General features: G+C 38.9%; 1 protein-coding gene and 1 non-coding gene across 6 annotated transcripts in view; one reads left to right on the forward strand and one right to left on the reverse strand.

The window, feature by feature from the left end:
* DIS3L2 (DIS3 like 3'-5' exoribonuclease 2) overlaps positions 1–13,879 on the reverse strand; it is a 358,364-nt gene that overhangs the window by 237,422 nt on the left and 107,063 nt on the right. For all 5 annotated transcript variants that reach the window (XR_001919121.1, XM_018058183.1, XM_018058187.1 and 2 more), the window contains exon 6: positions 11,619–11,853. Coding sequence is in view for 4 of the 5 variants with exons in the window: in XM_018058183.1 (XP_017913672.1) it covers positions 11,619–11,853 (235 nt within the window). In the remaining variant the exon portion in view is untranslated. The remainder of the gene's footprint in view (positions 1–11,618; positions 11,854–13,879) is intronic.
* On the forward strand, positions 5,909–5,980 carry TRNAG-CCC. The gene has a single exon. It is a non-coding gene; the product is annotated as a tRNA-Gly (tRNA).

Here is a 13,879-nt window from a genome sequence, read left to right on the forward strand (position 1 = left end):
ACAGCTGATATAGGTAGTGTAGGCAATGTGATGTAGGTAGCTGTAGAATATGACCCAGCAAGCAATTCTACTCCTGAATACAGTAGTAGTATATGCTGGTAGTAGAATATGCTGGTAGTAGTATATGGTAGTATACTGAATACAGTAGTAGTATATGCTGGTAGTAGTATATGCTGGTAGTAGAATATGCTGGTAGTAGAATCAGTTCAGTTCAGTCACCCAGTCATGTCCGACTCTTTGTGACCCCATGAATCACAGTACACCAGGCCTCCCTGTCCATCATCAACTCCCAGAGTTCACTCAAACTCATGTCCATCGAGTTAGTAATGCCATCCAGCCATCTCATCCTCTATCGTCCCCTTCTCCTCCTGCCCCCAATCCGTCCCAGCATCAGAGTCTTTTCCGATGGGTCAACTCTTCGCATGAGGTGGCCAAAGTACTGGAGTTTCAGCTTTAGCATCATATGAACCAGCAATTCTACTCCTGAATACAATTCCAACTGAACTGAAAACAGGTACTCAGATATTTGCACACCAGTGCTCATTTTTACAGTACATTTAGTATTCTGGCCTGGAGAATTCCATGGACTGTATAGTCTATGGGGTTGCAAACAGTCTGACACAACTGAGAGACTTTCACTTCCACTTTTCACTTTCACTCAGATACCTGCACATCAAGGCTCATTTCGGCATTATTCACTATTCAAGAGCCAAAAGGTAGAAGGAAAACAGTGTCCATTAACATGAATGGATAAACAAAATATATATTCAACATAATGAAATACTACTCAGTCATGAAAAGGAATGATATTCTCATACATGTGACAACACAGATAAATCTTGAAGACATTAGACTAAATGAAATAAGCCAGACACAAAAGGAGAAATATTGTATGACTCCATTTATATATGCCATATTTATATATGCCATATCGAGAATAGACCAAAACAAAAAAAAGAATAGACCATTTAAAGAGAAGAAGAAGATTAGTGGTTAGCAGAGGCTGGGGTGGATTAAACAGGGAGTTACTGTTTACTTGTTACAGAGTTTCTGTGTAACATGATTTAAAAAGTGTGGGCATAGTACTAGATAGTAGTAATGGCTGTTGAACATCATGAATGTAATTAGCAGGACTGAACTGTAAACTTTAAAATTACTAGAAAGGCAAATTTTGTGCTATATATATCTTATCACATACACGGAAGACTTTTAAACCTACAAGAGTTTCTTATGGAGTCTGTAGGGCAGGGAGCAGTGTGCTGCTGCTGCTGCTGCTGCTGCTGCTGCTGCTGCTAAGTCGCTTCAGTCGTGTCTGACTCTGTGTGACCCCATAGACGGCAGCCCACCAGGCTCCTCCATCCCTGGGGTTCTCTAGGCAAGAATACTGGAGTGGGTTGCCATTTCCTTCTCCAATGCATAAAAGTGAAAAATGAAAGTGAAGTCACTCAGTCATGTCCGACTCTTCTCGATCCTATGGACTGCAGCCTACCAGGCTCTGATAATATTTATTTCTTTCAAGGAGGGAAACTCAGGTGGCAGGAGAGAACAGGTAGGCCCTGCACTCTGATAGTCCCTTAAAGTAACCCTTAGAATCGAGGGGTTCTCTTCAAGGAACTAACTAGACACCAATGATTCTTTAAATTACATTTCCCGCCCAAATTATGACGTGAAATTCAACCCACATTTCCAACTACACCTAACTCCCTCAGACTTAACATGTCTAAAGATAAAAGTAGAGATTACAGACAATAAATAAAAATAGGAGAAATAAATCTCTACTAAAAAACAGACACATCACTTCCTAGTGTAATAAAAAAATTACTGGCAAACTGAAAGGTTTGATTATAGATGCAGAGGAAATTAATTGAAAAAAACTTTGTACAACTCTATTGTAAAATATTAATATTAGAATAGGTGCTAAAATGTATAATTTTCTTGCAAAATACAAATTATCAACATTAACACAAGAAGAGGGGAAAACCCTACAGAAACAAACAATCATTAGACATGGAAAAAGATGCCAGATAAAGTCTTAACCCATGTTTCAATCTTCAGTGCTTTAAATGGTTCAAGTACCAGGAACACTTTATCCTTCTCAATGCTATTCTAACTGCTCCAAAGCAGTGAGAAAAAGAAAGACTCCCAGTTCTTCCCGCAAAGTTAATAAAGCCTGATACCAAGAAATAGGGCTTCCCAGGTGGCTCAGTGGTAAAGAATCTGCCTGCCAATGCAGGAGATGCAGGTTTGCTCCCTGGGTGGAGAAAATTCCCTGGAAGAGGAAATGGCAACCCATTCCAGTATTCTTGCCTGGGAAATCCCACAGGCTACAGTCTATAGGGTCACAAACAGTCAGACACAACTGAGCAACTGAGCACATATACACACACACCAAAACACAACAAAGACTGCCTAGTAAGAAGAAACTCACATCTTGTATTATAAACCCAAAAATCAAAAATAAACATTAGCAAACAGAATTGAGCTACATGTTAAAACATGCTATACACCATGACCAAATGAGGGTCATGGTTGTATGAGGGATTTAAGAATTATTCAATGTTATATACATCATCAAGTAAACAAGCCAAAGGGGAAAAAATGAAATCTTGAAAGAAGCTCAACAGGCACTTAAAATAAAAATTCAATATCCATTCCCATATAAACTTTAAGTAGAAAAGAAAGAGGACACTTGGTTAACTAGGTCTCAAGCCAACAACCAGCACAGTGCTTGATGGCTTAATACTGGAAGCATTCCTATTAAAGTCCGGAAGAAGGCATTCACCACCATTATGTAATACAGTTCTTAAAGTAATGGCCAACACAATGAGGTAATAAATGAAAAGCATAAAATTAGAATGGTAAGGGCAAAATTATTTGTAGATAAAACTGTTTTATACCTAGAAAATCAAAACCACCAATGAGAAAATTATTGGAAATATAAGAGCATTCATTAAGGTATCTATTTTAAAGAGACAAAACAACACCAATAGCTTTCTTATTGTATCAACGATTATATGTAGGAAATTGCTGGAAAAATTTCCTTTCAAATTAATACTAAAAAACACAAAACACTCATTGGCTTTTTCTAAAGTACAATAATGCTATAAACTATTAAACATTTTAAGAGGATGTAAAGATTCTGCAATTCACACTGTGAACAGGTGTGATAAACCAAGACATATACAGACCACACAATTGAGCAAAAGGATTGAGGCAATAACTTTTTATCCAAATTATTTTAAGCACCAATACATGGACAAAAAACCATTCCAATAACCACAAGAAACTAAGGAACTGAAGCAGTGCTGCATTTCCTAACAATATAGAATTAAAACATTCACTAAAGTCTTGTTCAGCATCAACTATCAATTTCAATAGCATAAGCCAGTGGTTCTACAAGTGTGGTCTGAGATCCTGCCAAAGGATTCACAAGGTCAAGACTCTTCATAATAATACTAAGACATTATTTGTCTCTTTCACTCTCATTTTCTCATATTTGTAAAATAAGGATCAGTAAGCTAAACCAGCCCCACAGGCCAAACCCAGTCATGTCCAGTCATTTACATATTCTCTACATCCACTTTCAGGCTACAAAAAGAGTTAAGTAGTTGTGACACAGAAGTCTATCTCTGGGTATCCCACAAAGCTGGAAATATTTACAATGTGGCCCTTTACAGAATACCTTTGCTACCCCCTGCTCTAATGACTACTGGAATGTGTGCTGATGTATCCTGTGTTTTCTAGAATTTTCTAAGGTAATCAATTTAAAGTATAAACAAGCACATTTTAGATGTTACTTCCATTTTTTGCCTCTGGATTTTGGCTATTGTTTTATCTACTATAATCTCATTAACCTCACTAATACCCAATTTTAAATCACTATTTTAAAATCTGAAGTTTTTCTTAAATGTTGACTTGTGTACTTATACAAGCAAATACACTTATTTTGCAATATTTTAAAGCTTTCTTAGTTTTCATTTTAAATACAGAAATATTGACAGATATAACCTACATACACAAGAGCACCTTGGAGTCTTCAGTAATTCTTAGGAACATAGAAGTATCCTGAGACCAAATAACCTGAGAATTACAGGTTTAAATAAGTTGTAAGTATTTCCAGCTTTGTGGGATACCCAAAGACAGACTTCTGTGTCACAACTACTCAGCTCTTTTTGTAGCCTGAAAGTGAATGTAGAGAATATGTAAATGAGTGGACATGACTGGGTTTGGCCTGTGGGGCCAGTTAAGCTCACTGATCCTTACTTTACAGACATGAGAAAATGAGAATGAACTGCAGCAGAATACACATTCTTTTCAAGAACACAAGGAACACTCTCCAGGATAAATCACATGCTACACCACAAAACAAGTCTCAACAAATTTAAGAGGACAGAAATTATATTAAGCACTTTTTCCAACCACAACACTATGAAACTAGAAGTCAATTACAGAAAGAAAAATGGGCAAAGAACAAACATGTAAAGACTAAACAACATGTTACTAAAAAACCAATGGGTCAACGGGGAAGTCAGAAAATACCTCAAGACAAATGAAAATGGAAACAATTTCCAAACTCTATTGGATGCAGCAAAATCAGTTCTCAGAGGGAAGTTTATAGTAATACAGGCCTTCCTCAAGAAACAAGAAAATCTCAAATAAACAATCTAACCCACCATCTAAAAAGAAGAACAAACAAAACCCAAAGTCAGCAGTGGTAAAGAAATAATAAAGATCACAGAGGATATAAAATAGAGATGAAAAACCAACAGAAAAGATCAATGAAACCAAGAGCTGTTATTTTTTTAAATAAATAAATAAACAAAATTGATAACCTTTAACCAGAACCACCAAGAAGAAATGAGAACTCAAACAAACAAAATTAGAAATGAAAGAGGAACAATAACAACCAATACCACAGAGATACCAAAAAAAAAAAAATCATAAGGAAATACTACAAACACTTATACACTAACAAATCAGATTACCTAGAAGAAATGGAAAAATTTCTAGAACATACAAACTGCCAAGACTAAATCAAGAAGAAACAAACAATTTGAACACACTGATTACTAGTAGTGAAACTGCATTTGTAATTTTAAAAAATTCCCAGCCAACAAAAGTCCAGGACTGTATGGCTTCACAAGGGAATTCTACCAAACATAAAAAGCACTAATATAATATCCTCCCTGAACTAGTCTAAAAAAAGTGAAGAGGACAGAGTACCCCCATGAAGCCACCATTATCCTAATACCAAAACCAAAGACACGACCCAAAAAGCCCTACAAGCCAATATTTGGGAAGAACACAGAGGCAAAAATTCTCAACAAAATACTAGCAAACCAAATCCAACAATATATAAAAGGATCATATACCGTAATCAAGTGGGATATACTCCAGGGACACAAGAATGGGTCAATATCTGCAAATCAATCAATGTGATACATTAGCAAACAGGATAAAAATCACATAATCATCTTAACAGACACAGAAAAAATAGTTGACAAAATTCATTATCCACTCATGATAAAAATTCTCATCAAAGTTGTTAGGGAAGGAATATATATCAATATAATAAAGGCCATTTATGACAAACTCTGAGCTAACATCACCCCCAATGATGACAAATGAATTCAGTAATGTTACAGGATACAAGATTAATATATAGAAATCTGTTATAATCACTAATTATAAAGTATTTAGGTCCTAGCACATAGCTAATGCTCAATAAATATCAGTGATTATTATTTGTAACTACATATATGGTTAGTATGTATACTAAAATATATCCAGGTATATCCTAGATATGGCAAAAGTAGTATTCAGAGGGAAATTTATAGCTTTAAAAGCATTTAAAGGAAACAAGAAAAGCCGCAAAGACTTATTGAACTGAGGAAGTTGGGAAGGGACTTCCCTGGTGGTCCAATGGTTAAGACTTTGTGCTCCCAATGCAAAGGGCCAGGTTCAATCCCTGGTCAGGGAACTAGATCACACATGCTGCAACTAAGACCTAGTACAGCCAAATAAATTAATTGAATAAAAAGAATTTTTAAAAAAAGAAGTTGGGAAAAGGGCAAAAAAGGAAACCCTCCCAAATAAGGAATTAAGTGACTATGATAAGGGTAAATATCAATGATACAAAGAACAACATCCCATCAACAATAAACAGAAGAATAACACAACCAAAAATCATGCTCCTTGAAAAGATTAACGTGGGTAAATTAACAAGATGGCGCCAGTCAGGCTCTCTCACCCCACACTCTCAGGCCCTCTCGCCCCACTTTCTGTAAACAATGACTTTGCATGGTCGTGTAATGGCTGAGATTACTTACAGCACGGTACATGCACATCACAAGGCACTCGCTTGGTCATGGGCTACTTTGCGTGGAATGCCAGTATGAACTGCATCAGGGCTACACTGGAGCAGCATCATGGTTATGTTATATGAGGTCACGTTATGGCTTCGTTATTGTTACGTTATGGTTATGTTGTGGCTGCTGCTACGGCTGCCACGCCAGCCAGGAGAGAGGCTGTGTTACAGCTGCCATGCCAGCCAGGAGAGAATAAACATGTCTGCAGTTCCTATGGCTCCTTGAGTCTCCTTCCAGCCTATTAGCTCGCAACAGTGTGCATGGTGTGAAGAGCAAGACAACTGGCATCACAAACAGGATTAGCCACACAATTAATAAGATGGATCTTTGGCAAGCAAGAGTTAAGAAAAACGAGAAAAGGGTCAAACAATTAAAATACATAATGAAAAGGGAGGCAAAAGTACAGACACAAGGAAATTTTTTAACAATTAAAGAATATTAACGGGCTTCCCTGGTAGCTCAGCTGGTAAAGAATCCACCAGCAATGCAAGAGACCCTGGTTTGATTCTTGGGTCAGGAAGATTCCCTGGTGAAGGGATAGACTACCCATTCCAGTATTCTTGGGCTTCCCTGGAGGCTTAACTAATAAAGAAACCCCCTGCAATGCAGGAGACCTGGGTTCAATCCCTGGGTTGGGAAGATCCCCTGGAGAAAGGAACAGATACCCACTCCAGGATTCTGCTCTGGAGAATTCTGTGGACTGTATAGTCCACGGGGGTCATGAAAAGTCAGACAGGACTGAGCAATTTTCACTTTCAATGAGTATTAGGAATATCTATGTGCTCATAAATTCAAATAGATAAATTCCCCTTAAATTATGCCAGAATTGGCACCAAAAATAGAGAGAGAGATTAAACAGACCAATCAGTATAAAAGAGACTGAAAGAGCAACGATCTCACCTTCTGAAAAACAGCAGGTGCAGACAATTTTACAATGAGTTCTACCAAATTCTAAGGAACACTTAATTCCTCTCTTATACAAGCTGTTCCAGGAAAACAGTAAACAGTCAAAAACTGATCAGGACACTTCATGAAGCTAACCTATGATAAGAAAATGATAGGGCTATTCAACATAATACAAAAAGCCCTACACTATATATTACCTAAGTAAATCTAGTATTATATTTAAAAAATAAAAACATATCAGGATTAAGTAGGATTTATCCTTGGAATTCAAGGATGGTTCAACAACAAAAATAAATTTAAAGGAGAGAAACCAAATAATACTCTCAATCAGTGTAAAAAATTAACTTCATAAAGTTCAGCAAAAGGTAACACTGTGGAGTTAATAAAGGTTGTGTGGGATGTGTGACCTCAGCACAGGGAAAAACTAAAAAAACTATAAAGTATTTGATTAATTTTACTGCAGTAAAATTAAGAAATTTTGTTCAATGAAAACACCGTAAAGTTAATAGAGGAATGAATAAAGGACAGAAAAACAGAAGTTGCTTGCAATGCCTAAAATGGAAAAGGGATTATTATGGAGAATAGACAAGAAATTCCTGCAAATCAACGACAGAACAGTAACTCTGATGGAACAATGGGCAAACAATATGAAAAGGCAATTTACAGAACTTAATCTCTAGAGGATAAAAACTTGAAAACTGTTGGCAGGAACAAGAAAACAGAAGACGCCTCATAGGTGTGGAGAAAAGGGAACCCTCCCATACTGTTGGTGGGAATGTAAATTAATGCAGTCACTATGGAAAACAGTATGGAGGTTTCTTAAGAAACTAAAAACAGAGTTGCCATATGATCAAGAAATCCCAAGCCTGATCATATATCCAGACAAAACCATAATTCAAAAAGATACACGTATCTCTATTGTTCACAGCAGCGCTGTTTACAAAAGCCAAGACATAGGAAGACAAGTCCATCGACAGATGAATGCATAAAGAAAATATTGTGTACACACACACACACAATGGAATACACTCAGCCATAAAAAAAAGAGAGTGAGGTAGCTCTTCCTGATTCCTGAGGTTGACCTGAGCAGGCCTCAGCAGGAGGAGTAACAGACTGAGTCAAACCCCATAAAGGGACAAGGATTCCCTGTGGATTCTCCCTTCAAGAAAAAGCTAAAGGCGGCCAGAGACAAAAAGAGAGAATTTAAAATGTCACCAACTCTACATTCAAACCCAAGCCTTCAGGGTACTTGCAGAAGCCTACTTCCAGACCAGGAAACTGAACAAGATCTCTGACAGACCCTACTAAGGTAGAGATCAGGAAAAGTATGTCACAGCCTGATTGACTCACCAATGCCAAGATTCAAAACTCTTCTTAAAGTTCCCAAAGATGTATGATAAAGAGCTACTGGACCACTCAGTCATGACTTTTCCTCTCCTTAGGAGCTGGCTAATCAGGTGGCTGTTACTCAAATACTTGATACCAAAGGATATTTATTTGGGTTGCCCCTGGTCTCGACCAGATGGCCATTTCCTGTGCTGATAATGCCACTGCCCAGAAAGTGGTAAAAGCTTAGCCTTGAGAGGCTGTGGGGCTGGACCTAGAAAAGGGCCCCAGGTCTTTGGCCCATTCTCTCTCAGGGGTTGAGGGTGATCCAGATCCATGCTGTCTTTCTAGAAGAAACTACTATGTAGGTCTGAGATGCTCAGAGAAACTTTTCTCTGAATGCAAAGTACTTGCTGCAGACAGCTGAGGTTACTTGCTCACTTAGCAGAGAAACTGGTAATTACAGTAAAGATATGAATCCTGGGCAAAGAGGGATATGCAATGCATACTGCAATATACAGCATTTGCTTCAGATTTTAAAAAAGATATTAAAACAAAAATAGATAAAAAGCCCTCTTCTGCACATAAGTGTGATTAGGATTGATAATCCATCTGTAACTAGAAGACAAAGCAAAGAACCTTTCTAGAAGTCATAGGAAAAGTTTATGATGTTCTTAAGGTTATGGTTTGTTTCAATAACAAATTTCAAACCCTTAAATGGTGCAAAAAGTACTAACATCCTAACTGTAACCAGATTTTATACTATCCAGAGAAGAAAAGCTGGTTGAAATATTCTAAAAACACCATGATTTTTAAAAGAGCAAATTGCAATTTTCCTAAATATCAAGAGGGCAAGAAATGAGAAACAGCCATGCGGTTTCACCAACTCTCTATTTAGAGGCTAGCAGGAAAGAGAAATTGGTACCAGATACTGAGGGAAGGATTAAGGCTGTTCCCTTAGTCAGGGCCAGTAAGGAAGCAATATAAATAACAGTAGGATAGGAAGACCATAAAGAGAGTACGGAAAACACTGCATACAGTGGGCTTGCAAAACACTCAATGATACTTACAGAGATGGAGGGACTAGATGACATATCAAGAGTAGGTCCAGCATCAGAATTTCCCAAACAAAGAGCCAAGTGGATTACTAATATCCACCCCAGGCACCAATTCTGCCATCACTTCCATCCATCAATACTTCCTTGCCCTTGTATTGATACCAACCACTAATGAGAAACTGAGGCATCTTAATCCTTCAACTTGGAGCCTGGGGAAAAAGAGGCTGCTGAGGTCTGCCAACTTCAATCACCTGAGCAAGGATTCCACAAAGGAGTTTTGGGATAATTACCCCATCAGTTCCAAAGTACTAACTCCCCTTGGCTTTGTCCTTCAAGTATCTCTCTCTTGGTGACCTTGTTGATAAACGATTTAACTATTTAGGGTCCTCTCACAGAAAAGACATGACTCACAGTATTGATGCCATTATGATACACATGTACTCTCAAAAGAGGGTCACAGCATCCAACTATTTTTAAAAGAAAAAAGAAGAAACATCAGAAGAATGAATTTTCAAGGAATAACATCCAAATGAAATTGGCTGGGCCGTGAACAGTGAAACCACTAGTTGTCTATAAACAGGCCACAAAAACAGAAAAACCTGGGTGTCCTCAGGTCAGCACACCTGGTGGGGCAGTGAGGAAGCAGGGGCCTCCTATTCAGACAGAATTTCAAAGTTGGAAAGTCCTTCTGGATGAGCAGTACTTGGCATCAGAACACAACATATGCTTTTAGAAAATGCTCACTGCCCCAGATCACTCCCTCATCAGCAGTAGAGACACAGGGTGACCCTTATATGCAGTCACTTCCTGAAATCACCTCCAACTTTCTTCAGGAGTCAGAGAACTGTGCTCACCAGTCTCTATCACAGCGTGTCTGCTCAACATCCTCCTTTAGTAATCTTCTGGCACTTCTTCCAGCCTTTCATGGGGGCTGTGCCAGAAACTTCTTCCTGATTAAAAAAAACCTCATAATCTAGTTGGCCTAGCCAGGTCAGTTTTTTCCATTTCACGACATACATAAAACTCAATCTGGCTAGAAAACAGATTCCCTGCACTTAAAACCTTCTAGAAATCTATTCATTGAAATATTCCAATTTTTGCTGCTTTCCCTTAAGCTTCTCAGAGTGCACTCAGGTAGAGCCTTTGGTCACAGCTCCTCCCCTAAATGTCTGCAATTGCTTTTTCAGCATCCAGGGGACTCATGGTTTAAATTTTGATCAGAGAAAATAAGACTGGCTTTTTTAAAGGTTTGCAATCGAAACACTCTGTAAGGATCATCTACTTATCAGGTAAAGTGATCCATTCCCACCACTGGGCTTCTCTGGTGGCTCAGATGGTAAAGAATCTCCCTGCAATGCAGGAGACCCAGGTTGGGAAGATCCCCTGGAGAACGGAATGGCTACCCACTCCAGTATTCTTGCTTGGAGAATTCCAAGGACAGAGGAACCTGGCAGGCTATAGTCCATGGGGTTGCAAGAGCCGGACACAACTGAATGACTAACATTTTCACTTTCAAACACTTTTCATTTTTCATTCCCATCACTAAGGACAAAATGTTCTGAGTTAAAATTAAAGCAAATTCTAGGGTAAAATGAAGTGCTTTTTTGGGGGAAGGATTTAATGATTGGTTTAATTCTGTTCCCATCAACCACAGGGTGGGACTGGACTCATCACAGGAATGTCAAGGTGAGCTATCAACACAATGCAAAGCCCACTGGGACAACAGCTGTTGTGACAACAGCAGCCACCGACCACACAAATCACCAGCAGCAGTCTGTCCCTGCCTCATAAACAGCAGCTGGAAGCCTGTCAAAGATCCCCCTTTCCTAAAAGCTGCCACAGGTTAGAAACTGGAAAGACACCAATTGTACTGTGTGATGAATTCTGTAGCCCAGAAAGAATTCCAATATTTAAGACAATCTACCAAAATAAAAATGTCAGAAAGCTGTCCTGTACTCACCTTTTTCCTGAACACAAACTGAGAGTTTCTTAACACCATCAACCAGAGCATTTTGAGTGTTGCCATGTCCATCTTCTGAGTCACTGTCATCAAACTGTGCTTCTATAATGACATCAGGACTGTCATTATAGCCTTTCAGGGACTGTTGCAGAAGCTGGCTTCCACAGAGCTCCTCGGGGAGATCGGACTCATAGGCACCTTCTGTTTCCTTGTCATTGCTCTCCGGTTTAATTACCTGAAGAAAATTGAAATGTTCTGCTAAATCACTGGAGGAGAAAAAGGGAAAGTGCAGATTCTTCTGTCTTCATTCTTTCCTAAGGAAAAATCTGCACATTCGAAAGCAGTAGATACTCACCATGTAGTTTGAAAAAGAATCTTTATTTTCCAGATGTACAGACTGCCTTATGATCAACCCAGCTCTTCAGTATGCCCAAGATTAATGTGATATCCATTTCTCAGTTTTCTGACATATACTTTCATCCCCTCTCACACAAAGGACCTGAATACCAGAAGTACCACCCTGCTTCACAAGGGTTCATCACATGGGACCAACCAGGATGTTGAGAAATGATAGAAGAACTCAACACAGTATGTTACTGCATTCCCAAACAAAACCACAAGAATGTAAAATGAAACAGAAACAAAATTCAATGTGAACAAGAGTTTATAAAATGTTCTCATAAAAAATATAAGCCCTTAATCTCCATTTTGAGACCTGAGATCAGCTTAGAAAGCACACAACTAACAGACATTTACACTAGAAATAAGAATGACAAACTTTTTCAACTTTAAAAAATGAGGCAAAGAGAAAAGAATTCACTACTAATCCATTCAATGAGTTAGTCACGTGATACTCATATGACAGTACCCTTCGATTTCTATCAGCATGATATTAACATATACCAGTGTTATTTAGCCACTGAAAAAAAGGTGACCCTATATGTAAATCTGCCCATCCACATTAGCAAAAAAGATAGCAGACTGTGTTGGTTCTAGACTTTACTTAGAGACTACATCCTTCCAACAATCCATTTCTGGATGAGAAATCTATGTGCAGTTTAAACATATAATCAAGATGTGATCATATATATATATATGTAAACATGCATATATGTTTACATATATATATATATATATATATACACACACACACACATATATATGAAGAAGGGCACAGCAACCAACTCCAGTATTCTTGCCTAGAGAATCCCACAGACAGAGGAGCCTGATGGGCAGCAGTCCATCGAGTCGCAAAGAGTCGGACACAACTGAAGCGACTGAGCAGCACACGCACACACGCACGCACACACACACACACACACACACACACACGAATTTGAATACTATTGGTATTACATTCACTTCATTGTTTCAAGCAAATGCTAGATGGCCAAACTTGTACCAGGCATCCTTATAAGGCCTGAATTCTATTGGGGAGACAGACGGTAAACAATTTACTCATCCAACAAATCATTATGGAACACCTTTCATGGTGCCAGGCACTATTCTAAGTGGCAAGGACGCAGCACTGTAAACAGCAAAAAGCTTAATAGCGATAAGTGCTGATGAAAAAGCATACACAGACACTGGAGACTGAGGCTGGTTTACCAGCAGGGTGGTTAAGGTGGATACCTCCTGGATGAAGCGACATTTGAACAGAGACCTGACTGAAGTGAGAGAGCTTCTAGCGGTTTCCCTACGTGTCTATAATTGAGAGGTCTAACCACTTCATGGCAAATAGAATGGGAAACAATGGAAACAGTGACAGACTTTATTTTCTTGGGCTCCAAAATCACTGCAGATGATGACTGCAGTCATGAAATTAAAACACTCTTGCTCCTTGGAAGTAAAGCTATAACCAACCTAGTTCAGTTCAGTTCAGTTCAGTCGCTCAGTTGTGTCTGACTCTTTGCGACCCCATGAATCGCAGAACGCCAGGCCTCCCTGTCCATCACCAACTCCCGGAGTTCACTCAGACTCACGTCCATCGAGTCCATGGTGCCATCCAGCCATCTCATCCTCAGTCGTCCCCTTCTCCTCCTGCCCCCAATCCCTCCCCCCATCAAAGGCTTTTCCAATGAGTCAACTCTTCGCATGAGGTGGCCAAAGTACTGGAGTTTCAGCTTTAGCATCAGTTGTTCCAATGAATATTCAGGACTGATTTCCTTTAGGATTGACTGGTTTGATCTCCTTGCAGTCCAAGAGACTCTCAAGAGTCTTCACCACCCACCACAGTTCAAAAGCATCAGTTCTTCGGTACT

Source organism: Capra hircus, chromosome 2, assembly GCF_001704415.2.
Source record: "Capra hircus breed San Clemente chromosome 2, ASM170441v1, whole genome shotgun sequence".
NCBI classification, from domain to species: domain Eukaryota; kingdom Metazoa; phylum Chordata; class Mammalia; order Artiodactyla; family Bovidae; genus Capra; species Capra hircus.